Source organism: Coffea eugenioides, chromosome 3, assembly GCF_003713205.1.
Source record: "Coffea eugenioides isolate CCC68of chromosome 3, Ceug_1.0, whole genome shotgun sequence".
NCBI lineage: Eukaryota > Viridiplantae > Streptophyta > Magnoliopsida > Gentianales > Rubiaceae > Coffea > Coffea eugenioides.
Window position 1 is genome coordinate 3,426,095 of NC_040037.1, and position 25,485 is coordinate 3,451,579.

General features: G+C 37.6%; 4 protein-coding genes across 4 annotated transcripts; all 4 read left to right on the forward strand.

The window, feature by feature from the left end:
* Positions 1 to 195: 195 nt before the first annotated feature.
* On the forward strand, positions 196 to 2,288 carry LOC113765284 (40S ribosomal protein S18). The gene is made up of 4 exons (XM_027309404.1): positions 196 to 311; positions 420 to 580; positions 1,397 to 1,585; positions 1,964 to 2,288. Exons 1-4 carry the CDS (start codon positions 309 to 311, stop codon positions 2,067 to 2,069), a joined length of 459 nt encoding a protein of 152 aa, XP_027165205.1. The 5' UTR covers positions 196 to 308; the 3' UTR covers positions 2,070 to 2,288.
* A 1,283-nt stretch (positions 2,289 to 3,571) lies between these two features.
* LOC113765354 lies at positions 3,572 to 13,090 on the forward strand. The gene is made up of 3 exons (XM_027309499.1): positions 3,572 to 4,701; positions 9,739 to 10,043; positions 11,533 to 13,090. The coding sequence occupies exons 1-3, from the start codon at positions 3,725 to 3,727 to the stop codon at positions 11,889 to 11,891; spliced, it is 1,641 nt and encodes a 546-aa protein (XP_027165300.1). The 5' UTR covers positions 3,572 to 3,724; the 3' UTR covers positions 11,892 to 13,090.
* Positions 13,091 to 17,839: 4,749 nt separating this feature from the next.
* Positions 17,840 to 21,685, forward strand: LOC113765503 (FRIGIDA-like protein 4a). Its single transcript, XM_027309709.1, has 3 exons — positions 17,840 to 18,877; positions 20,406 to 20,581; positions 20,983 to 21,685. Exons 1-3 carry the CDS (start codon positions 17,926 to 17,928, stop codon positions 21,445 to 21,447), a joined length of 1,593 nt encoding a protein of 530 aa, XP_027165510.1. The 5' UTR covers positions 17,840 to 17,925; the 3' UTR covers positions 21,448 to 21,685.
* Positions 21,686 to 23,613: 1,928 nt separating this feature from the next.
* Positions 23,614 to 25,178, forward strand: LOC113765277. Its single transcript, XM_027309397.1, has one exon. It carries the CDS (start codon positions 23,939 to 23,941, stop codon positions 25,091 to 25,093), a length of 1,155 nt encoding a protein of 384 aa, XP_027165198.1. The 5' UTR covers positions 23,614 to 23,938; the 3' UTR covers positions 25,094 to 25,178.
* The last annotated feature ends 307 nt before the right edge of the window (positions 25,179 to 25,485 follow it).

The window sequence follows — 25,485 nt, forward strand, 5'->3', positions numbered from 1 at the left end:
ATATGGATAAATACTGAGGGTAGTCACGTCATTGCGCATTAATGGTCCACGAACTGCGTTTGTACCGAATAATTCACCCGAATGGGAGGGTATTTAAGGAATATGGGGAAACCGTGGAGGGCTAACAGGTCATTTGACGATCACGACTAGGGTTTACAGTACTCCAGCTCTGTTTTAAACCTTCTCAGTAGCAGCCTTCAAAAGCAAACCCTAGTGCCCATCCTTCACTTTCTTCTGCCTCAGAGCGAAAAAACCAGGAGCTGAAAAACGGAAAAAAAGCTCAGAGGAGTACTCCAAAGACCCTAACAATGGTGAGTCGGCGGCTTATCAATTGATCGGACTCACTTCGATCCTGTCTTGCGTTTGAGTTGACTCGGTTTTCTTTTTCTAATTTGATTTTGGTGGTGTAAAATGTGTAGGCTCTGGTGGCGAATGAGGAATTCCAGCACATTCTGCGTATCCAGAACACCAACGTGGATGGGAAGCAAAAGGTGATGTTCGCTCTCACCGCGATCAAAGGTATCGGTCGCCGTTTCGCTAACATCATCTGCAAAAAGGCCGATGTCGACATGAACAAAAGGTTAGCTCCGTTCTGCTCTGTAGTTTTTTTCTCGGTTTCTTTTCGTGCTGTTTTCTCGTTAACAAGTTTTTCCCGATTGATTTGGGAATTGCGGTCTTGTTAGGTTTGCGTCTATGATTTGTTTATGCAGAAATCATTATTGTAATTATGCTAAGCGGAATTATAGGTTGTTGCAGTCATTTCTTGTGAACAGGATGACAGTTTCCTCTGATTAGGCACTTATAAATATGTTTGTTTTCTGTTTATAGGGGACGAAATTTTATAGTTTTGTTGGTGAATATGTAGAAATGCACATGTTTTTGGTTATCTAAGTTTCACGAGAAGTCCCCCATGTACTGAGTGATTTTTCTAAGTTGATTTGTGCGTGTTTACTATGTTACTTGGTTTTATTTTGTAATCCTACAGTCTTTGACGTGATTTATACGTTTTTCTCATTGTCATTTCTGTTAATAGGAGGTTAAATTTGGCTCATGTTTGGTTTTGCACCTATATAGGCTGTAGACAGATTGATGGGCACGCTGTCCCCTAGAAAAACACACGCAGGCTCACTTTCATTGATAAATTCTGTTGAATATCAATGTGGCCTTGAAATGCTGTAGTATTTTAATGCATCTGGAAGTTGGTGTATTGCATTCAGTGTTTTTAACTTGTTTCAGAACTGATCGCTTTGGTTGTAGAGTTATTGACAAGCTATGGTATCTTCTGTAAGATAGGAGGTTTTACTTGTTTTGTTAGTTTGGTCTTCTAGTGGTTTGAACCATGATCTTCATATGCTGATTAGAGTTTGTAATATTCTGCTCTGATTTTAAATGGCAGAGCTGGTGAGCTTTCTGCTGCTGAAATAGATAACTTGATGACCATTGTGGCCAACCCTCGCCAGTTCAAGATCCCAGACTGGTTCCTTAACAGGCAAAAGGATTACAAGGATGGAAAGTACTCTCAGGTTGTCTCCAATGCTCTGGACATGAAGCTGAGGGATGACCTTGAGCGCCTGAAGAAGATCAGGTAGGTTTTACTATTACTGTTATTGCTATGTTGATTTTCATGCTTCTGTTATGGTTAGATGAAATTGATTATTCCTTCACTTTTTAAGGAGGATGGGGATTTCATATTTTCTATTAGAACTCAATTGGTGAATGTCAACCCAGATAACTAGTTAATGAAACACTCTGCTGGTTTTATGTGATCTACGGACCACTAGTCTATTCTTTGGTGCACTTTTGTGTTGCTAACCTAAATAAATGGGTGGTTATTTCAATTGCTTCTTGAAATATTGTTAAGCGGATTTTGTTACCTGAGTTACCTCTGTGCATGTTTGGCTCTTTCAACTCTGTTGGGCTTTTGCATTGTGCTGATGATGATGCATGTACTCTTGAATGCCAGGAACCACCGTGGTCTCCGACATTACTGGGGTCTCCGGGTGCGTGGACAGCATACCAAGACCACAGGAAGAAGGGGCAAGACTGTTGGTGTCTCCAAGAAGCGTTGAACATGGATATTTTATTTTAGGACCTTGCAGTCGAGTTATGATAATTTTTTTTTTTTACTTCGTGTTCTTAAACTTTACTATGTGTTTCCATAGAGTAACAAATTATCGAACTTAGAAAATTTTGTGGCTCAAGAATTCTTGCTTGTGAAAGATAATGCAATCGATGTTTGAGAAGTTGGTGAATCTATGCAGGGTGCCTCGTTTGGGCGTTGATAACTATCTCTGGTAGTGAAATTGTTTTGTTTATATGATTGAAGCTATCTCCGGTAGTGACGAAGTTTTATCTATATGGTTGAAGCTATCTCCAGTGGTCTACGATTTATATGAGGAGGTTATCTGTTCGTTTTGGTAGGAATGATCGAGAGAATTTGATGTTAAAGGTGAAAAATCTTTTGGTGTCACGCGGGGTCGTTTTGTTCTGTTGCACAAAATTGTGAAGATGCTCTTTCGAATTGATAACGTCTGAAGCTGATGTTCTTCGAGACTTCCATGTTGAAACTAAAATTTGCGAGTGCCTGGCCTTCTGATTGCACTCTTGTCAATTGTTATTATAAACGATCTGCTCTTTTGCCGGGCCGAATTTGCTCTCGTTGGGCATTTGTTGCGTACTTCCATCACCGAAGAAAGCTGTGCTCCGCCTTACTAGGGGGGTTTAGAGGGCTCAACCTGGACTGTGAAAAACATGCAGCCATCAATGATTAGTAAATTAGAAATTAAGAGTAAGAGCTTTAGTAATTAGAAATTTTGAATAAGAGCATTAGTGCATTTCTTATTCTCCTGTAACTAATCAACTCCGTTTGGTTGGTTAATAGACGTTTGAGAATCTAATTGAGGGTTAATGTGGATATCGATGTTGGGTTGTGTCTTGCGACTTCTTATAATCCACAGGATATTGTGGTTAATGCATATAAACGAAAACCAATTAAAGCAGAAATTTGCGGATTGCTTGACCTGTAATGAACAGTTGTTACGCATGCAAGTCTACCCTCCTCGTACTCTTGTTCTCATTGGTCTTCCCCTCCTCCTAGCGGTGGCTACGGTTGAGCTTTGAACTGGAAACCGGATTGAAATCGGTTCTTCAAGTTTTGCTGAACTAGAATTGGAATCAGATTTTGAAGATCGGAATCGTAACCAAAAGTTCATGTTCATCCAAAATTTGAACCGAAATTGGTGATTTCGACCTGTTTAAATCGTCTGAACAATCATTTGTCATCTAAATTTATTCATCTAGTTTATAGTTTAATATTACTAAACAACGTTTAAATATTAATAGTTCGAATTGTTTCATTTCATTAATAAATTTATATCTCGTAGCTAAAATAAATCCAACACCTATCTAATTTAATCAGTAATAAGATTTTTTTTCATAAATTTTGCATCATTTTTCTTTTTTCTTGGACTTGACAAAACAATAAAGGTTTTTTTTTTCCCTTCATTATCATGGCTGTCTCTATATGAGGCCCGGTTCAAGTTCTATCCTTTAGAATGACCAAAATCGCGGGTCCTTAAACCGGAATCTGCGGTTCTGAAACTGTAGCCACGTGTACTTTCTTCCACAATATAGTTCAATGCATAAGCCCCTTCAGGCACACGAACACGCGCAGTATCAAATTCCGGCTGTCTTCTAACCAGCTTTTCTAGCTTCCCCCGTGAGCATGGCCGGAGGAAACCCTCCGAAACCACCTTCAAACAAGCCACCCAATCGTCCACCACCCTCATCCCACCGCAACAAATCCCACAGGGAATCCTCCGCCACCACCACTCCCTCTAATAAAAAACCCTCCACCTCCGAACCCGGTAAACCAAAACCCAGCTCAAATAATCCCAAACCCCCAACCCCGAAACCCAAACCAAATAAATACACCAATAAACCATCTCCAAAACCCTCTTACCCATCTCCCAATCCCGACCAGAATCGGCACTCCAAGCTTCCCCCTTTCCCTTTCCTGGACCCACCTCCACCACCTGCTTATGGATACCACTTGCTGGACCGCCGAACTATTGTCTTGGCCGACGGCTCCGTCCGGTCTTATTTGGCTTTACCCCCGGATTATCAGGATTTTACTTCATTGCCACCGCCGCGCGAATTCCGAGGGCCGGGTATCACGTTTGATAGGAAAATCCCGATGAGCCCGGATTTTCGTGGGCCTGAATTTCGGCCTGAAGTGGGTGGAAGGGGTGATGGGTTCATGAGGAGTTGGAGCCAGGAGCATAGAACTTTGGGTTTTGAGGGGCGGGGAAATGGACCTGGAATGGTTGAAGGGCCCCGGCCAGGAATTGGGCCCGGTAACTTGACTAAGAGAAAGTTTGGAGATGAGGAAAGAGAAGGGAGAGATGGTTTTGAGAGGCAAAGGCAACAGCTTTTGCAGTATGGGAAGGCGGATGGAAACTTAGGTGGGATGCCGGGGGCAAGTAGAGGGTATATGGGAAAAGGGGAGGAAATGAGGGCTGCGAAGTATATGAGGACCGATGAAGTTAATGTAGGTAAACTTAAGCATAATGGGATTGATCAAGTTGCGTTAAAGAAAGCGTTTTTGCATTTTGTGAAGATTATTTATGATGATCCAAATCAGAAGAAGAAGTACTTGGCAGATGGAAAGCAAGGTTCTTTGAAGTGTATTGCTTGTAAAAGGTTTGCCATTAGGATCTTTTTTCTATTTTCAATATCTAGGTTATTTCTGGTTTTGTTTTCACTGATACTGTTTTGAACTCTATGGTTGTATAACTGACTAAATTGTGTATGCTAGCTAAATTGCAGGTTTTAATTGCTTCATGCTGCTAGGGTTTTAGGACATTGAGATAAAAACACTTTTTTAGTTCTTTTTGTTGTGTGCAGAGATGGTCTTTGAACAATGTATTTTGTCATTAGGAGGTTCTTTAATTACCCAGAGTAGTTGTTGGTGGATGAGGAATTCAAATTTATTGCACATGCTAGCATGTAAAATGTCAGAGGAAAATTTCCTTGAACATGGAGCAGCCATGAGTTGGATTTGATATCATCAATCTTTGTACTTTTGTAGTTTGCGTTTCTTAAGGTCTCTTCATGATTATAATGGTGGCTATTCAGAAGAAGAAGAATATGTTACCATAGACGGTTTTTTACCCTTGGTGTTTATGAATGAAATCAGGGCTCAGTGTTTAGGTTGACTAACATTCATACCTTTTTCATAAAATCCAGCGTATCATAGCAATCAATTAGTATCTTCAAAAGATATTGTCCATGAGCTTCTTCCTTGAGTTTAACTTGGGAAGTTTCGTCTCATAGCAATTGCTGATCTCTGATACTCATGCATAGGTATTTTGTGGTAATTGGATATGTGTTTTATATGTGCTAGCGTGTTTTTCTGTAAACGGGAATATCAGTTTTTATTTTTCCCCACCACAAGCGACAACATTTTAATTTTGTTCATTTAAAAGCGAAATGATGCAGTTCATAAAATTAACATCAGTTTGAGGCGTTTGAGTTAACCTACAATTCACCAGTTGAATAGGTGATGTTTTCTTGAGCCTTGTTAATTCTATATGCTTAAATTCAAAAATATAGAGAAGGAAAAGATTAGGGTGCGGTTGATCTGAATATTAGTAGGACTTTGGTGATGGTTATTAGCCCAACTGTGATAGTATCTATAGTTGACCAAGCTTTTCTTGTAAGTTGTCCATTGAGGCTGATGGAGGCAGTTTCAGGAGTTTAGGAGACTTCTGGGTGTTGAAAACCTTATGTCTTCTTTTTCTTGATTGCCTGTGGCATTTTGAAATCTTTTTTCACAGCTTCTGCATATAGCAATCATGGTGGTATTTCTTAACCTAATGCTTTAGACTTCTCCAAATTCAGTCAAAGGTAATCATCTATACCCAGATCAATTTGTGTATTGTGGGAAAATGAAGATTGGTTGCTTGGGTTGGTCAACGTGGATAGTGATCTCTCTAGATTGAGTGGTTTTTGCCATGTTAAATGGCTAGAGTTAAGTTTTTTCTTGATTGTTAAATGGAAGTAGTTTGTTTTTAATCAATTTATTATCATTTTATTTGAGTTAATGCATCAATGTCAAGACTAGAAGGATTTTTTTTCCCTGCCTGTGATAGCAGAAACTTCTTGAATGGGTCATCATCTAGTAATCTAGTGGAGAAGTCTAATATTTTGAGCTCCTCATGTAAATTAAACCTTTTATGTATTTTCATTCTCTTCTGAGTGTCTTATTTGTCTTCAAATAACACTGTGTCCCATAATGGATCATGATGGTGGAGAAAGAAGGATACAATGGGACACATTATTCCCCAGATCAATGCACTCCTTTCAGTTCTTTGTGAATAAAAGTTTGATGATAGACTCACTTATAGGTTGTAATGGAGCTAGGTTGTAATGAAATAATTATAAATGAGAGCTTGTTGAAATATGTTTTTATGAATTTTCTGGGCAACAGACTTTTATTTTCCAAGTTGAACTGTTGAACTTCCCCTCGAACATGTCAACGAAGTTGCTTTTTTTTTTTTTTGGGCTTCCAAAATGTTTCATGTTTTACCCATCATCACAGAAGATTTACTTTGATGCTGCCCATTTATTTAGCATTTTGGTACTTGATTTTAGATTAGGGGCAAAGGGGAGCTTTGTTTTGCTTTAGATCAGTTGTATTTTAGGTAATTGAGTTTAAAAAGAAATGGTAGAGATTTCAGTTAAGAGCTCCCCAGCACTTTCTACTTTTACATTGCTGGCCTGAAGATGGGTTTTCATGTATCAATTGCTGCATTGATTTGTTAGTTTGGTTGTTATGTGTGATTCTTTTTCTGGTGATTACACATTTCCATCCTGGTTGATGGCTTTAGGAGCCTAGTTGCTCCAGTTTGCATGTTTGTACAAATGTTTGGTTGCATATATTAACTTCAGGATTATCTTGACATTAGAATTGCTCTTTGTGAGAAAATGTTATTTCCTCGCAGGGTTTCTGTGGTTAAATTGTTAGTGAATGTGGTGCACATATCAGACATCAATGAAAATGAACTTTTGCATCCATGCTCTTGTTCTTCGTGCCAGTAATGGCGATGAAATACAGCGAATGTTCTACTGTAACTTTCTTTGTAGTGTGAGATTGTTCCTTTTGAGATTTTTTTTATGGCACGGGGAAGAGAGATATTGTCTTGGTTTATCCTTGTATGTTTATCTTCCTGTATTCAAATAAGCTGTCTGACTAAACAACAGTTGATAGTGGATGGTTTGTTGGGGCTTTGAAGTTTAGTTAACTAGGGCCTCCTATGGAGTTTTTAAGTCCTTGAGTATATACCTGCATCAGGGGATTCATGATATCTTGAAGTCTTGATTGGTCTTCTTTAGAACAATTGCAAGCATATGGTTGGCTGTCATCTATATTTATGGTTTGCAAGACTTTATTCAATAAGGATTAAGTCTTTTGCTTGATTGAGAAAACTCGTGAGGAAGTACTTTTATGGCTCCTCCTTGAATGTTAAGTGACATGATATGGTTATTTGTTTCTTATAAGCCCTTCTCACTTGCGCCTAATTGATTGTCGCGTGGTTAGATCTCATTCGATGTTGATGTGTGCAAACTTTTTGTCTTTTCAAGAAGTCAGCCTTGTATCAGTTTTACATCTGCATCTCATTACATTACTGTGGAGTCTGGCTTCATAAGAGCTGTAATTTTTCAGATCCATTGCTATTTGTTGGAGCTCTGGATGAATATTTGCCGGACTTGATACATTGGACTAATTTCTCCAAACGGGCCAACTTTTTTTTTTTTGTTTTAAATGAAACCTGATGGACACGATGGTGTCTGTAATTTATTTTTTTAAAGCAAAATCTGACAATGGACACGGCAGTGTGGTCCCCTTTGAATGGGCATGGCAAGCTCAAGTTATTATTATTATTATTTATTTTTAAAAAGCACGAGCGAGGCGAGGCATTCATGGTTTGTTAGTTTTTTGTAGTAAAATCCCTTAGTTTTGATAGAGTGTGAGTTTTTTTTTTTTGTGACCTTAAATTATGTAAATGGACCGCACCATCCGAGAGAGAGACAGAGGGAGAGTGAGTGAAATTGAGCCTCGGCTGAAAATTAAGAGATTAGAGAGAGAGAGTTGATAGAATATGTTATATGTGTGAAGAATTTTTAGAGAGAGAGAGAGAGGGATTTCGGAATGGATGAAAGGAATGTGGGGTGTGCGGTATTAATGAGCTTAGAATGCCTACTAGCTGCTGATCAACTGCTAGTTGGCCAACTTTTCCCTTTTTTTTTCCGAAACCACACCGCTGTGTCCAAGATTTTGTTTAAAAAACAAATTACAGAGTGGACACAGTGGTGTCAGATTTCATTAAAAAAAAAATTTTTTGGCCTGCCGTGCTTATGAAGCTGGTGGGCTTTTTCCATTTAAAAAAAAAAAATTGGCCTACCTTGCTTCGTAAACACGGTGGGCATACAAGGAGAAAGGCCCATTGTCAAAGCCATACTTTTCCCTTTTTCCCATCAATATCTGGAGAACTTAGCTGACAGATTGCCTTTTGTTATTTCTTTAATATTATTCCATTTCTATCCTTTTGTATTTCACTGCATTAATGACTCTGAATATAATAGACCACTTCATATGGTACTCCTCGGCATGTAGTAGTACATATTATAGTCCATTAATTGCTTTCCTGGTAGATGTTTGCATGACAAAAACTTTTAGGGGTAACTTCTCTTTGCATTTTGAGATTGAATCTTGGCCTGCATTTTGGGCTCGACTCGGCATTTCATTCCAAATTGTCGTCAATTCTTTTGTAAATTTATTAGAAGTCAAATGATATTCGCTTATTCTATTATTTATTTAGTTAGCGTCCCATCGGCAGCAGTTTAGGATGTGTCAGGAGCCTGATGGCAAGTGCCTCACGAATGTTTTGGGTGCAGTCACGTGTTTATCTATTTTGTATGGTTTGCCCACGGTTTCCAGGAGTAAGATGGGAAGATAGAAGTGTAAAGGAAATAATACATTTTTCATTAAGTGGCTTTTTTCTGCTTGAATTTTCTTGAGGTTAGTTCTAGCTTCTGGTATCCTATTGGAAGACAAATACAACGACAAGTAGGGGATTTTTTTTTTTGGGGGGAAATATTGGCATCTTAATGTGTTTACTTTTCATGGTTAGGCTTTATGGCACAATAAAGTTAAAGGTTTGTGGCCTTGTTTGCAGCTATATATTCAGTAGATACATGGTTGTGCAGTGAAACAATGAGGCCTGTCCATATGTTCAGATGTTGTCATCTTTGCTGTTTGATATTTCATTTTCCTTTTCTTTTACATTCTTATTGAGAGTTACTTAATAAATCTCTATGCTTATGTTGTAACGAATCATGTATTAAAGATTTTACCTTCAAATTTTCATCACTAAATGCTCAATTTAGTGGCCTTTGAAATAAGTTGAAATCATCTGATTGCTTTATGCAAGACTAGCAAATTAATGATGTTACAACCACGGATATGACATCACTGTTTCTACTCAATTGAAATGATCAAACCTTGTGTACAAGTTAAAATGAAATGAGTGTAGCTTTTAGGACATCCAAACTTGTCTTTCCCATGTAATTTTGGTGGTCTTCTACAAGCGAATAACACATATTAATCTTCCCAACTCTGTTACGATTCTGATATCATTATCTGAATTAAGCAGAACTTTCATGTGAAAAATACAGGTCGAAAGACTTTTCAGATATGCATGGTCTCATTATGCACGTTTACAGCTCAGATCATGCTAACTTGATTGTGGATCACTTGGGCTTACACAAGGCTTTTTGTATACTCATGGGATGGAATTATAGGACTCCTCCCGATAACTCAAAGGTTTATCAGTTTCTGTCTGCTGAGGAAGCAGCAGCAAACTTAAGTGATCTTATTATCTGGCCACCCTTGGTGATAATTCATAATACAAACACAGGGAAAGGTAGAGAAGGTCGCACAGAGGGTTTGGGAAACAGGGCAATGGATAATTACCTCAGAGGTATATATTGCACCTTTCTTTCTTTATATCATCTTTGCAGCGCATTATTTAGAGGCTCATATGAGATTTTAGCCAGTTCTTGCTGTATACTTGCGTTTTTGTATATTAGTCTTTGGAGATCTTTTAGAACCACTTTTTTGTGTTATACCTTTCTGGTTTGGTAGCCATCTACTACAAGGGTTGCCACAATATGCTAGACAGTTGATTTAGTTTTTCAGGAACACCAACTAATTGGATTAAAATGTGCCAGGATAAAGCAATAGTCAATGATGAAAGGAACTTGGGATATACACCTAGTGGACTGTTAGGAACGGCTAGTAACACAAGGAACCACTTCTTAGAAGAGCCTATGGCTTCAAACCAAATCTGACACTAGTTATCATTTCTGCCATTACACATGAGCTCTCTGTACTTCAATAGTGAAGGCATTCTGGAATGTTAATAGTAATTTGCTGAGTTGCTCTCCTAGTCTATGCTAGATTGTGCATTTCATTGGTTAGACCTTTCATTTTAGTTCTGAAGCTAACTCATGTAGTGGAGTTGTTGCATATGAGCATGTTTATTTCATATTGATAAATAGGGAGAGAAACATGAGCAGTTAAGAATTTATTTAGGTTTTTGTTGAAGTAGGTTTCAGAAGATTTTATGCTTGGAATGTACTATCTCCAAAATTGCATAAAATTGTTTTGGTATGTTTGGACTGAATTTGGATTTGTAAGCTCTGCCTTGATGGTCAAGTCCTTGAGTGGTCATCTATGGAAATGGTTGAAAATATAGGCAGGAGTGTGTTTATGATAAAGTTAGCTGGCATTGTCTGAAGTTGTTTGGTGATTGTGATGGAGGATTCTTATATTCATCAATTTCTTCTCAGAACAACTTTCAAAGGTAAGAGAAAGTTGTTAACTGCACTTCTCTTAGGCGTGCTACCTTTTGCTTCTTTTCTTTTGGGTAGACGCCAGCCTTTAGATGTTGTCCCTTCTCATGTGAAACTAAGGACCTATAGCTTCTGAAAGGTAATATCAAATTAAGGATGTTAATTTGTCAACTTGTGTTCCTATAGATATACTTTTAGTTGTATCTGCTGGTCATCAAGCTAATATTGCATTCCATAGGAAAATGTTGGAAATGTGTAATAGGTTTAACGTACTGAATTAGCTCTCCTTTATCTACTTCTGTTTGCCAATGCTGATAGCTCAGTGCGATGTCGAAGTCAAAGAAAATGGGAAAAACCTAGAACATGTGTAATTTTCTGATGTAGTTGGTATAATTTTGGTTTTACGTTACATCTTCCTGATTTGCTACAGTTTTCTTTTATGGGGTTTAACAAATAATGGAACTTTATTTGAAGCATGGTTGCAGCTATAGTTGGTCAGAGGCAGATTGGTGTATTGGGAGAGTGTCCGACTTTAATTTCTGTCTTTGGAACATGTTCACAAAAGCAAATTGAGATTTTAACATTTGATTCTGCATATTCAAATCTTGCTTTCAGATCTTGGATTTCAAGGTGGCAAGTCAAAGACCTTGTACTCGAGAGATGGCCATCTGGGCATTACTCTGATTAAGTTTGGTGCTGATCAGTCAGGTTTGAAGGAGGCTGTGCAGCTGGCTGAATATTTTGAAAAAGAAAAGCGTGGGCGAAATGGTTGGGCCCACATTGAGTCGTTGAATTTAGGCAAGGATGATGATGATAGTAATCCAAACCTTGTTAAGGTGGATGAGATGACAAGGGAAAAAAAGAGGATCTTTTATGGCTATTTGGCAACTATTACTGACATGGACAAACTTGATCCCGATACTAGGAAGAAAAGTGTGATTCAGAGTAGGAGGGACTGGATGCCTCCTAAGTAGCATTATGCAGGCAATACAAGATATTGGTTTGATTTTGAATCGTTAATTTTGCTTCATGATATTTGAAGCGTTAATTTTCTTCATGAAATTTGAAGCTCATTTAACCTCACACCTACTAGAAAAGTATGAAAAAGCAATATGATGAAGGTTGCTTGGTTCAACTTTTTGGGCAGGGAAGGTTTAATGTCCACTTCTTTGGAGCGAGATCACTTAGAAAGATGTTAATCAATTAGATTTGCTTGTATCTTTGCCCTGATTCTGTCTGTGGCGGTATCATTGTGTGTCATCATAGTCATACAGGGGCTTTGAGGTTCTGCAATGTAGTGGAATTTGATTTTGCAGTTAGTGGCGGCTAATGATGAATTCCCATGACTAAATTTGCTGCAGCTCTTTACTGCTTTGATGCAGGAAGCCTAGCTTGCTGTTTCTTTTGTTTGAATTTGGTATTAGTAGTCTTAAAATCCTCCTTGATTCCTCTCCACCTCGGCCTGTGGTAGCACTGTTCTTTAGGTTGCCCCAGCTCTTAGTGCTTTGATGCAGGAAGCCTGACTTCCTGTTTCTTTTGTTTGAATTTGGTATTGGTAGTCTTAAAATCTTCCTCGTTTCACCTCGACCTATGGTAGCACTGTCCTTTAGGTTCAATCTTTTCGGTTGGGAAATGAAAGCAGTGGTGCAAGTTTGTTCTCGCGACACAGTTATCTCCTTGTGAATTGTGCGAGTGCTTTTTTTAGAACTATCGCCAATATGTGAGGAGCTAGTTCTGCAAGATCATATGGGTTTATACTACTGCTACTACTATGTATGCCAATTTGGTGAATCCGAAGCCCATAAGACCTGATATTTCTTTTCTTCATTTTTGTGCAATGGTGCTTCTGGTGCTCTGATTGAAGGATGCATTGATGCCCTTTTCATGGGGTTGAAACTGTTAATAGTTAACTGGTACAAATGGGAGATGCATAAAGAAATGCAGCTTCTTCCGGTATAACGTAACCCAACGGTTGGTAGGTTTGGTAAATGAATGCTAGTCTCTTTTTTTTTGGTTCTTTTCGTACAGTTGGTTGGTTTGGTGAAATGGATATAGACTTTGAAGGTGAAACGTATACTTTTTTATCCCATCAGATGTTTTAGGCTTTATCCATATGTATACAGCAGTCACTTGGAAAAACATGAAGATGCCCTTTGGAAAAATCCTGTTGCAATAGCTTATTCTTTGTCGTCGTCGTTGTCGTCGTTATCTTCTTTTTGGTGCGTGTTAGCAGAGGCGCGGAAAGTCTTTTTTCCCTGAACTTTTGCATTTGAAATGTTTTGACAGAGTGAGTAGGGCAGACTTTTCTTTGCTTTCATTATATGGATGTTTCAATTTTTCGTCACATTTGAATCATCAATGTCTTATTAATTACTGGATAAGGAGCATCTTGTCGACTTTTTGAAAATTACTGTAGAATCTTAAACTCGAAGGGATGGATGTTCGTGTGTGACTCGCTGTCTTATTAATTCTTCGTACTCGTTATTGAGGTTCAATCCCTGTTTGGGGTTGCGATGGCTTGTAAAGAAGCATTTTCGACACAAGTGCCCTTTGGAAATTGTTTTTTAGAAGAATACAACATGGATTGAGCTTCGTACTAGGAAATACAGGTTGGATTATACGGCATGCCAATGAAAAAGTGTACTTTGCCCCAAAAATTCAATTTATTTAGCTGGTAACGGCATCAGTGTCTCTGGTTCCTTGAACTAAGAGCAAAAAGATAAAAACATGATGACTTGACCATTTTGATCGAACCACAAGGCCTGGAATCCTTTAGTCTTAGTAGAGGAATTTGCATGGTTGTGTTCCGGGCAGAATGAATTATGGTATTACATGTAACAAAATAATAATAAACCACCACCACCAAAGTTGGTGGGGTGGGAGGCCAGGGGTTTGATCGTGCCTTCCACCGTTGGCCACAAAAATGTGGCAAGTCACTTCAAGTGGTTTCCAACCGAGTGTGCAATGCACTCGTCTGGGCTGATCGGTAGGGGTATAAAACGAAATTGAAATCGGTAATTTAGAACTTTAAAATCGGAATTTTGGTATCAAAATTTTCGAACGATTTCGATTTCGAATTCATCAATTTCGAATTCAATTCGGAAATCAGTAAATTTCGATTTCACCGAATTCATGAATATAAAAATTATTATTATTATATTATATATATAATATTATATATATATGTGAAAACAAAATTGAAATCACCGAATTCATGAATATAAAAATTATTATTATAATATAAATGTTATATTATATATATATGAAAAATAGATTTGAAATCGAAATAGGAATTTCGATTTCAATTTCGAATTGTGAATTCGAAATCTGAAATTTTAGATTTGAAAAATCTCATTACCGAATTCGAGTCAAATTCGACCAATTCAAAATCGGAATATTTGATTTTCATTTCGAATTACCGAATTCGAAATTCCGAATTCAATTCGAATTCGGTCGGTAAATCAAAATTTTTTGATTTTGCACACCTCTACTGGTAGGTGATTCAGTCCCCTTCGATTTTCTCTCGACCTCTTCAGATCATTCCCTCCCTTAACATAGAATAATCGTAGGTATATCGTGTCGGCAAAAAAAAAAAAAGTAACAAATAATAATAACGTGTCACTGCCAGCGCAGTAACAATCTGAAACCAACGGATATTCAAACATGGAAAACAGCAGTAATAAATAACACCACAAACTCTGGAACAATAAGGGGAGTAGTGTACTAGTAGTATTAAAGTCTTTCACTTCACTGGATCCAAAGAATCTAAATGGAGGAGCAGCTTTAGTTACAGGACACGCATATGATATGCGCATGCCTGACTCAGTTGCTCATTCCATTCCATTGCATGCACTATTCCAGCTTCCTCTGCAACAGAGCCTTATCTCTAACACTTCCTTCCTTCCTAGAGATACCATTCTTGTCTCCTTAAAGAATTCTTGTTTTGCTACTTTTGTCACTTGGAGCATGAATCCCACTTTCTCTAGTCCTTTGCATGTGAGATCCAATCTCATAATCCTATTCTTGATGGAGATATACGACATTTTGATCTTCTAAATTATTACTTATATATATATATATTTTTTTTTAACTTCAGGTTGTCGTATGCTAAACCGGTTAAATTTCGAAATATCCCTTGATTCCTGCTGGTCAATTTTTTTTTTTAATTTTAATTTTAACTTGAGCGTCATCATGATTGAAACTTCTTGTAGACTTTGTAAAACATGACTTGAGCATTGTGTATTTCAGCAGTGTCATTATTATGAAAATGAAACTTCTTGTAGACTTTGTGAGTTTTTTTTTTTTTTTTTACATTTGACTTGAGCTCTATGTTCTAAATTGTTCGGATTATTCAACGAAACAAAATTTTCTACTATTACATAATATGGTGGCATTTTTTTTTATGACATATCATGTAGTAGTATAAGATAAAAAAAAAAGAAGGTAATGAAAAAGACAATAGAAATGATTTTGTTGAAATAATAATAATAATAATAATGATATGATGATGATTTCCAAACAGCGGGAATAGGAGGATATTATCCTAAAAGATCAACCAACCCTACCTACATCCACAAGTCTACAGAAATGTATGGACTAGACTCTAGAGGCCGGCAATGTATAGGGCAATGTCTGCTTTTGAAGGCCGGCAATGTCTTTACTTTATCTGACTACAACCATGTGGGATGCGGTGGTGGTGGTCAGTGAGGGTTGGGCCACTCCCTCCAACCCCACCACTTTCCCCGGCTTTTCAGTCCCCGCCTAACCTTTTGCTTTTTTCTTTTTTTTTTTTCTTCTTCTTCGGTTTCCGGGAAAGTCTTCCTTCCCACCTCATCTCACGTCGCCTCTCGTCCTGTAATTCAATTGTCCTTTGTTGAATTCTCTCCCTCTCTCTCATTCATAAGTGGATTATTTACACAAAATTAGTACCATTTATTTATTTATTTGTATCGTTAATATATTTTTTTATTATATATATATATTACATTGGAAAAAAAATGTTACTTCAATATTTTCTTTGAATATTTATTTCAAATAGTAATTTTTTTTGTGCAAACACACTCCAATGTCTTTTAAGGATTTTTTTAAAGATAAACATACAAAATATACGAGAGGTGTTAAACATTCATCCGCTCTCAAATTTGAGAAATTTTGAGAAGAAAAAAAAATTAGCCTATTGAAATTGCAATTTTCAGGAGTTTTTTTTTATAGAATAATATACTTTAACAATTTCATGATGTATATGAGATAAAAAAGTGGTTGAAAAATGTAAAATAAAAAAATAAAAACTGCACGAGGATATGAGATCCACTTCATATTGGTCATATAAATTTTTTTTAAAAAAAAAACTCCTTGATTAAAAAATCCAGTCCTACTAATTCCCAGCAACAACGAATGCTGCTAACTAATAGGGGTGCATGATGACAACGAATGCCTCCAAATTTGGTTTAATGACTTACTAACTCATTTTGTTTAATGCTTCGAATTTTTGGGGCTTTGGTTTCTTTCAAATGTACGAATTGTCGAGACAAAAAGAAAATGATAGGTTTCTAATAATTTTACCACACAATTATTTTGTCTAAATGCCAATAGTCATTTTTTTTAGGTCTAAATGCAGACAAATGATTTAGAATTTGTAGAGTAGACTCTCGTGTCAATTAAGTGGCGACGCTCGTGGGACAAGAATACCTTAAAAAAACATATATATATATATACCTGAATGGTATTTTAGTAAGTACCTAGTGTATTATATTTCTCAATGATTCCATGCCATCTCCTTTCGTTTTCTTCCTTTAAAAAAATTCCAACCACAGAACCAAACCAACTAAACTATCCGATTCGCACATCACACGTTAATAGGGAGCACTTGATTGTTAATTAAGGATCAATCAATCAAGCATTTCATCTCTTCCTACCACACCAATTTCGTTGCCTTCTACAAAATGTAAAATTGCGTTGCCATTAGATTGTGGAGTATTACTTTCATCGAGAAATTGTATTTCAGGAAATTGAAATTTCAAAATTGGTACATGAATTAATTTTTATGTTTTTCTACAAAAATTTCTAAAAAATAGTTTGAGTAATTCATACTAGACAGTTTCTCAATTCACTTTTTTGAGGAGACGTCGATTTAATAGTTAAAAGAAAAAAAATAACTTCACTTCAAAAAGTTATGTGAGATAATGGGACAAAAAAGAATACCATGCCCTATTCCAAGATTCCAAAAATAAAAAATAAAAAATTGCACAATAGTAAGGAGCAGAACAAAACAAAGTGAATAAGGTGAATGAAGTGTGATCCAACGGAAAAAATCATTGGATGTATGGATAACAACTGTGATACTCACAAGACATCCCAAGAGTTGAGTAACTTATTTTACAAATGCACCTTTTACCCAGAAATAGTGCAAAGTAATAATTAATGATCTTAGTATCCGTCTTAGTGCTCAATCCTTTTTTATCAAGATGTGGAATGGATTAATCCCAAACTACTGTACTGACGACACAATAATGTATATGTATGTATCCAGTTTTTGTTCGTTTGTAATTACTTTTGTCCGAAACAATTAATATAATCCTACCGTTTTATCAAAAAAAAAGAAAAAAGAATAAGGTGAATGAAGATTACAAATGTTATTAGTCCTGAATATAGGCTCATAATCATCATATGATGCATGCATTAAGCCGAAATTCAGGTGTTTTCTAATCGCACTTCACCTTTGTACTTTTTAAGCGGGAAATTGCCCCGAACTTGCACCCCGGCGCACGTTAGCATCCCCAAACAAACCAACTTTTTCCCTCAGACACGAGCTCACGTGTCCCACCATCCATCGTCCACGTCACCATCTCGTCCTCCCCTTTCAAACTTCGCTTTACCTTCTCCATCAGGGTGGGGGGCCATCGGATCACCCCCAAAGTCATTCTTACTCCTTCGACTATTCATTCCTACTCTCCTTAATTACTACTACTAGGGTTTCATTTCATCCTCCTTTTTCACCCGCCCAAAACAATGGGTTCAATCGCCGATCCCGGCGTGTTGACTCAGCCTCCTCCCCCCCAACCTCCTCCGAGTTTCGATGACTTTCAACGCCAGACTTCCTTAATGACCAGCTGCACTCTCCTCTGGAAGGAACTCTCCGATCACTTCACCTCCCTCGAGCAAAACCTCGAGAAGAAGTCCGCCGCCTTGAAAGCTAAGCTCAAAACCCTCGACTCCCAGACCAACACTTCGCTCGACGAGCTCAACCGCCGGGAGTCCACTCTCTCCACTGTCCTCTCTATGGCGCTGGAAAAAGTTGAGAAGTCCAAGGCCGGTGCTATCTTATCTCTCGCGCAGCAGAATGGGGTGAGTAATGGAGCGGAAAGCGGTGAGGGTGAAGTGGATGATTCTCTGGGAGTGTTTCTGAAGTTGAAGACTTTCTGTATAAGGATGGATTTTAAGAATTTCTGGGGGTTTGTTGTTGTGAGGAAGAAGGAATTGGAGTCGTTGAGGCAGGAAATTCCCAAGGCTTTAGGGGAATGTGTTGATCCTCCGAAATTCGTGCTTGAGGCGATTTCGGAGGTTTTTCCGGTGGACACCAGGAAGGGGAACGATAATAGTGCTAATAACAGTAATAATAATGGGAATTATGATTTGGGATGGGCTTGTGTTTTGTTGCTGGAGTCCTTGGTTCCAGTCTTGGTGGATCCGATGCTGGGAAAGAAGAGGATGCTTGTGACCCCCAGTATTAAGGAGAAAGCTAAGGAAATTGCGGAGATATGGAAGAAGAGCTTGGAGGACAGAGGTGGGGTTGAGAATGTGAAGACTCCTGATGTGCATACCTTTCTGCAGCATCTGGTTACTTTTGGAATTGTCAAGGAAGAGGATTTGGGGTTGTATAGGAAGCTTGTTGTGGCTTCTGCTTGGAGGAAACAGATGCCTAAGCTTGCTGTTTCTCTTGGCCTTGCTGATAAAATGCCTGGTACTCTTTTTTTTTTTTTTTCCTCTTCTAATTTTGGATTACGCGTGCATGGGTGAAAGGGGCAATTTCTTTTCCTTGAAATAATAATACTTGTTGTTTTTCAATTTTTTTTTGGGTTGATCTGTTGAATGTTTCGTGGTATTAAAGTTGGTGTTTTTAGAATTACTGTTAAATGATCCCTTTCATTGGATGTCCATGGGAAAGGTTGTAGTACGAGTTTTCTTTTTCTTAGTTTGGGAGAACCACAACTAAGAAAGCTTAGGAATTGAGAAGTCTTGAGTAATTAGAGAGGGAAAAAAAAAGATGGATGCTTTTAATGAAATCTAAATTGTTAGATCCTGAGGAATAGATGTATGTTTTGAAGCATGATGTATCTCACTGGACGCTTTTAGTTTAAAGTTTAAGGTATTCTATTGGTGTAAACTTAACTCTTTGTCTATGATTTTGCATGCAAAATTTGACCTCGTCCTTTGCTTGATTCTGATTTGAGGCATTTGACTGTAAGTTAAGACAATTAGGAGAAGTAGAGCTCTTTAGAGTTGTGAGAAAAGATCAACCTTGAATGGAGTTGCATGAAGCTTCTCTGCTATGATTTGTGCCGTAAAATCTGAAGATGGAACCTTACTTTGTGGAAGTTGTTACAAAGGGTAACAACTTGGTATGCTTTTGATCTTGTTTATAGATTCAATTAGATGAAGTGGTTTTCTTATGTGGAGTGGAGATTCGTTTAATCTAAGTTTTGTTGGATTATTATATGACTCAATTTATGAACCAAGGATCAACCTTGAATGGAGTTGCATGAAGCTTCTCTGCTATGATTTGTGCTGTAAAATCTGAAGATGGGACCTTACTTTGTGGAAGTTGTTACAAAGGGTAACAACTTGGTATGCTTTTGATCTTGTTTATAGATTCAATTAGACGAAGTGGTTTTCTTATGTGGAGATGGAGATTCGTTTAATCTAAGTTTTGTTGGATTATTATATGACTCAATTTACGAACCAAGTCGTCGAAATTCAAGTAAAGCATTTTGGTGATTGTTCCTGTGCTCCATATCAATTTTAATGTAATACTCTAAGATATCATTCCAAATCTCGGCAAGGTGTGCCATGGTTAGTTTCTGCAAAGCGACTGAACTCTGTATAATGGTCTAAAGATTCGGTGGGCGCATATTTTGATGACCGAATACCGAATCTGAGATGGATTCTTGGTAAAGATTTGTTGCAGTTTTTTATTTGAAAGCTGTTCTCATGGTTCTTTACCTCCAAACTTGTTTTGAATATAGATGTGCCTACCTGGTTCAGAGCCCTTCCGTGCTTGCCCCTATGCCTAAATTTATATGCTTAATTTGGTTTCTTTGTGCTTTTGCATCCCAATTAGAAACTACCTCATAGAACATTTACCTGCTTTTCTATTTTTCCTGGAGTATGCTGTAACAGGTTTTTCTGAATTTAATGGATTAGTTGGATTACATTCTTATGCCACAAAATGTCTTATAGAAGCTAAGCATTTGTTCTTCATTTATCATCAGATATAATTGAAGAACTGATCAGCCGAGGACAGCAGGTTGATGCTGTACATTTCATCTTTGAAGTTGACCTCGTCGACGAGTTTCCACCTGTCCCCCTTTTAAAAGCTTTTCTAAAGGATGCAAAAAAGCTTGCTACTTCTATTCTGGAAGATCCAAACAACACTGGTCGAGCTGCGGTATTGCTCAAATACTATTTTTGGATGAATTTTTTTTTTCCCAACCATTTTCATCTTAAATGCACTTTATGTTTGGATGTCTCTTCCTGCTTGTATTTTGACACGTAATTCCTGTTCATTGCATCTTGGTTATATGGCTGAGTGTCCTGTTCTCTGTTTCTGATGCAATTCTTACTTGCATACAAACTTCCATGTGGTTCATTATACATGCAGACTTAAATGTACAGCATCTGATACTAATGTGGTATTTGATCAAGGGAGCTCTTATTGCACAACTTGCTTTTGGTTATGGTATCAGCCACTTTATTTCCATGAAAAGGAATCAATTTAGAGTGCAAATTTAATGTCTCATATTTGGTCATGCTTGCTCTAACCAATACTCCTTTTTGATGCTTCTACAGCATATGGCTGCGAAGAAAGAGCAATCAGCAATTCGAGCTGTCATCAAGTGCATTGAAGAGTACAAACTTGAGGCTGAATTCCCACCTGAAAACCTTAAGAAGCGCCTTGAACAATTGGAGAAAACTAAGACCGAGAAAAGGAAGCCAGTTGTTGTCCCTGCCAATAAACGAACGCGTGCCAGCAATGGAGAACACGTGCCTCCAGCCAAGGCAGGCCGGTTGACAAATGCTTATGTCTCGTCTTTTCCTGCAGCCCCGACATTTGTTAGGTCTCCCTCACACTCACCATACCATGCTGGTGTGCCAGCTTATCCCTCCCCTCCTGCCATTTATGGACACGGAAGCAGGAGCCCCTCCCCTTACATTTACTCGCCTGAAGCATATCCTGGAGCTCCAGTAACGTATCCTGCATATGGAGGCTATGGCAGTCCGATGGCACCAGCTTACCAGCAGCCTTACTACTGATAGACATGACTGGCCCTCTGATATGGTGACAACTGATATCATGACCCAATGCAAATGTCTTGTAAGATGGTTTGTAATCACTAACCTTAATGGTAGCGTTATCTGTGTGTTAATCCTTAATTCTGATCTTTCGTTCTGCAACTTGCTTCGTCAAGTGCAGCTTGTATGTCTGATGTTAATGAAACTTGGTAGTACTAGGTGGTTGTGAAAAGTAATTAAAACAGATGCTTAACAAAAAGGCTTGCGAGAACTATTAGGAAACTGGCCATGACTTTGCTTACGGCTACGTTTGAGATGTCCATTTCTCCACCTTGAGTTTAGGTACATTTAAGGACCTCTGAACAAGAAGTGGTCCTTTGTGAGTAGAGATAGCATTATGTTGAAGGAACTTTCAGTTGCTAGCCGCCTTATCCATGTCTGAAAATGATCTATATTAGTGTGTTATTTGCGGGATACATTTAAGGCTGTGATAGGCTCTATTTTAGACTGATTATCGATGGGTCCTGTAGGTTGCACGGCTGTATATACGGTGCAATGCCACTTGATTAGAAAATAATTCGTGTTGCAACATGAGAATTTGACAATTGTGTGGTTGTTGGCTGTTGGCCTGGTCTTGAGGATGGAAGTACCTTAAGATAGATATTTGTGCTGCTTAAATGAGGTGGGATTTCTCTTGGCCCACTCGGTGGTTAAATTCTTGTCGGATTTTAAGATTTGTGGAGCGATGCGCGGATGCAGAAGTTTTTGGGCTACCTGTAAACGAATATCCAATCGGCACCATTAACCAGACTTTTGTAAATTACCTGCGCTTGTGATTTTACCTGAAGTTTGTCAAAGGCGGTTCCAATTATCCGAATGGAGCCGTTCAAAAACGAAAATTTACTGAATTGAAGGAATGATTCTGGACCCGTCAGCATAATGATTCATTTCGTCCTATCTGATATGTGACTTTGAAATGGGACAAATGAACGGGTTAATCGATGTGGTCCATGCTTTTGATTAAAGTCTCACGGGACATTTTCGGATGCTAGGATTTAGCAAGTCGGACGTATGTAAGCTCAGAATTTAATTTTTGCCCGTGAGGTAAGCAAGACTATTGAAATTTGATGAGCATTCGACTGAAACAGTTGCTAAGAGCCATCACTAGGATCCTCTGAAAGACAAAGCTCCGAGAATTGTAATTAACTTCGATGCTTAATTAGAACCGTCTACTTCTTTACGATCCATTAATTTTGATCTATGATTAATCTTTTCAAACTAGGAAAAAAATAATCTTGTTATCTATTACTAATAATAACTCTTTCAAACTAAAAGAAAAAAAGTAACATAACTCTTGCAAAGATATAAATCGTTTCAAAATTCACAACAATTTGTTATCACGGGTTTTTTTTGGTACAAGTACGGCGGCGGGGGTAGTAGGGTTTTGATTCAAAAAGGAACGGGTTTGTAACCAAAAAACGTCCACGAACTATTACTTAGGATCCGTTGGATAAAACTGAAATTTGAAAACTGAAGTCTGAAGTGTGAATTTATTAAGTTATTGAATTGTTAAATATTAAATTTAATATATTTGAGTGCATATCACATTCAGTGATAAGTGAATAACTTATTATTCAATTTTGGAAGCAAATTTTGTCTAGAAAATTCAGTATCATTTAATTAATTTAAATGTTCAATTTTTCGTTATCAAACGGTCTGAATCTGTTAAGATCTGAATCTATTAAATTTAAATGCTGAAATGGATTGTTAAACAGAATCTTACTTAGGTTGTGCTTTATATTCTGAAGTATTCATTTAATGAAGAGTGACGTAAAATTTAACCTTGTCCAAGTTATTGATGGAATGATTTGCTTGTCCTCCATTTACAAGTTTTAAGTGACGAGAATGCCATGGTAGGAGTTTTGAGGGTGTAAGATGCAAGGTGGTGGTTAACATAGATAATGAAAAGAATAGCTAAAAGAGAGCAATCAAAGATCGAAATAAAAGGAAAACAAAAAAAAAAGTATTGACAACAATCTAAATAAATCATTATTTGGTTTGTATAAAAATGTATATTTAAAGTTGATATTGAATTATCAATTTAACTCGATGCTTGGGCATGGAATTTTCATTAAAGGATGTAAAGTGCTTATTAACAAAGTTTGGGGGTGTAAATAATATGCACGAATTATATATTTCTACCTTAAAAAGGATTATGTGACACGGCTTAAATTTGCTATTTTTCCACTGCAAAAATTCTGAATTCAAAGTTATATCAAGAAAGATATATCAAACCAAGAAAATAAGAACAGAATTGAAAAGCCTGTATTAGTAAAGGCCAACCCAATTTAAACTGGCTTCTTACCCATTCCATTTTAGTCACGCTTCTTCAGAGGCCATGAGCCCATAACATTTACTCTGGCGCAAAAGATCAAGCCTCTGGTGCCTACCGACTGTTCGATTGTATTACCGAGAGAGCTAAGAAGGGAAAAAAAACACCTCTCCCCCTCCAATGACCTCCATGTTTAGAAGGGTCGCGACGACTTTAAGATCACTAGCATATCCTCGTAATCTTTCATGGGCTTATAGTAAATTTTCAAGACCTTCAACTACATTTCCTGCTAAAGAAGCTGAATCAGTGCACATCCCACCTGATAATAATCAGAAGGGAGATTCTTTTGGTAATTATACTAACAGAATTCAGCTTTCACCATTGTGTTCAGAGAGCAGTGGACATCATCTGCAGGATTGCAAGATTGAGCTTGTAGATAATGAATCTTGGCAGATGTCTTCTGGTTTAATTGAGGCCTGGAAAGGGAAAACTAAGTCGGGTTGTGAGGAAAAAGCTTTCCTGAGTGAAGAAGAGGAGGATAAGTACAATGGGGTGTTGAGTTATGTGCCTCCAAATAAGGAGGACCCTGATTTTGATGAGATTGAAGATATGAGGATTCGTGGTAATTTGTTTTATAAGCTTGATAAGGATTCTAAGGAGTATGAAGAGCATAAGTTTGATTTCCATAGGAAGAAATCTTCAAAGAACAAGAATGATCAGAAGGAGAACACGAAGAAGGAAAAACAGAATCATAATGTGGCTGCAGGAATTGAAAAAAATTCGATTAAGTTTAAAGATGAGTTGAAAGAAATGAAGAAGAAGGAGAAGTTGTGTTCTAATTCTGGCCTAGCCAAGGAAAGATATCATGGAGTTGATAGGAATGAGGATTTGATTGCTGGGATTAATGAAGTGGGAGGCGATTTTGATGGAAAGAGGTTGAGGACTCCCACATTTAATCAGTTTACTGCTCCATATCACGAACCGTTCTCTCTGGATATTTATGTGTCCAAAGGTTCTGTGCGTGCCAGCATTATTCATCGAGCTACTAGCAAGGTTGTTGCCGTGGCACATTCTATTTCCAAGGATATGAAATTTGATCTGGGGTCGACCAAGAATAGGACTGCTTGTGCTGCTGTTGGGGAAGTGCTGGCACAGAGAGCCTTGGCTGATGATATTCACAATGTGGTATATACACCGAGGAAGGGAGAGAAATTGGAAGGGAAATTGCAGATTGTGCTTCAATCCATTATTGATCATGGAGTTAATGTGAAGGTGAAGATTAAGCAAAGGAAAGTCAGGAAAGGTGGTCTCTTCCAACCAAAAACTTACAAGTAATGTCGATTAAAATGGTTAAATTATTTAGAAAGGCACGCACTTTGTTTATGAATGCAGCAAGTTAATTGAAAATTTAGTTCTCTTATTTCACTGTAGCCACTTCAAAATGGGTGATTATGTTTTAACTCGCCCTCAATCAATCTTTGATTAGTGTAGGTATGCGGTAAACTTCATGGTCACAGAGGACTTTTTTGACAGGGATAGACCTGTTGATATAAAAACATTACTCTGTTTCTGTTGGTTGGAAAATGACTGTCTGATTGATAAAATGGATTGCCAAGAAAAGCAATGAGTTAAACAATGTAAAACATGGAGAGTACTCAGTTTTGATGGTTATGATCCAAGAAGTAAATATATTATCCCAGAATTGATGAACTCCCTACTTTTATCTC

What these genes read in the sequence shown, in the direction of transcription:
- LOC113765284 (XM_027309404.1), top strand. An exon ending in GATGTCGACATGAACAAAAG is followed by an intron (nt 581 to 1,396) that starts GTTAGCTCCGTT and finishes TTTAAATGGCAG; the next exon opens with AGCTGGTGAGCTTTCTGCTG. An exon ending in GAGCGCCTGAAGAAGATCAG is followed by an intron (nt 1,586 to 1,963) that starts GTAGGTTTTACT and finishes CTTGAATGCCAG; the next exon opens with GAACCACCGTGGTCTCCGAC.
- LOC113765354 (XM_027309499.1), top strand. Translation starts at nt 3,725, where the DNA reads ATGGCCGGAGGAAACCCTCCGAAACCACCTTCAAACAAGCCACCCAAT. An exon ending in AAGTGTATTGCTTGTAAAAG is followed by an intron (nt 4,702 to 9,738) that starts GTTTGCCATTAG and finishes TGAAAAATACAG; the next exon opens with GTCGAAAGACTTTTCAGATA. An exon ending in AATGGATAATTACCTCAGAG is followed by an intron (nt 10,044 to 11,532) that starts GTATATATTGCA and finishes TCTTGCTTTCAG; the next exon opens with ATCTTGGATTTCAAGGTGGC.
- LOC113765503 (XM_027309709.1), top strand. Translation starts at nt 17,926, where the DNA reads ATGGGTTCAATCGCCGATCCCGGCGTGTTGACTCAGCCTCCTCCCCCC. An exon ending in CCTTGCTGATAAAATGCCTG is followed by an intron (nt 18,878 to 20,405) that starts GTACTCTTTTTT and finishes ATTTATCATCAG; the next exon opens with ATATAATTGAAGAACTGATC. An exon ending in ACAACACTGGTCGAGCTGCG is followed by an intron (nt 20,582 to 20,982) that starts GTATTGCTCAAA and finishes ATGCTTCTACAG; the next exon opens with CATATGGCTGCGAAGAAAGA.
- LOC113765277 (XM_027309397.1), top strand. Translation starts at nt 23,939, where the DNA reads ATGACCTCCATGTTTAGAAGGGTCGCGACGACTTTAAGATCACTAGCA.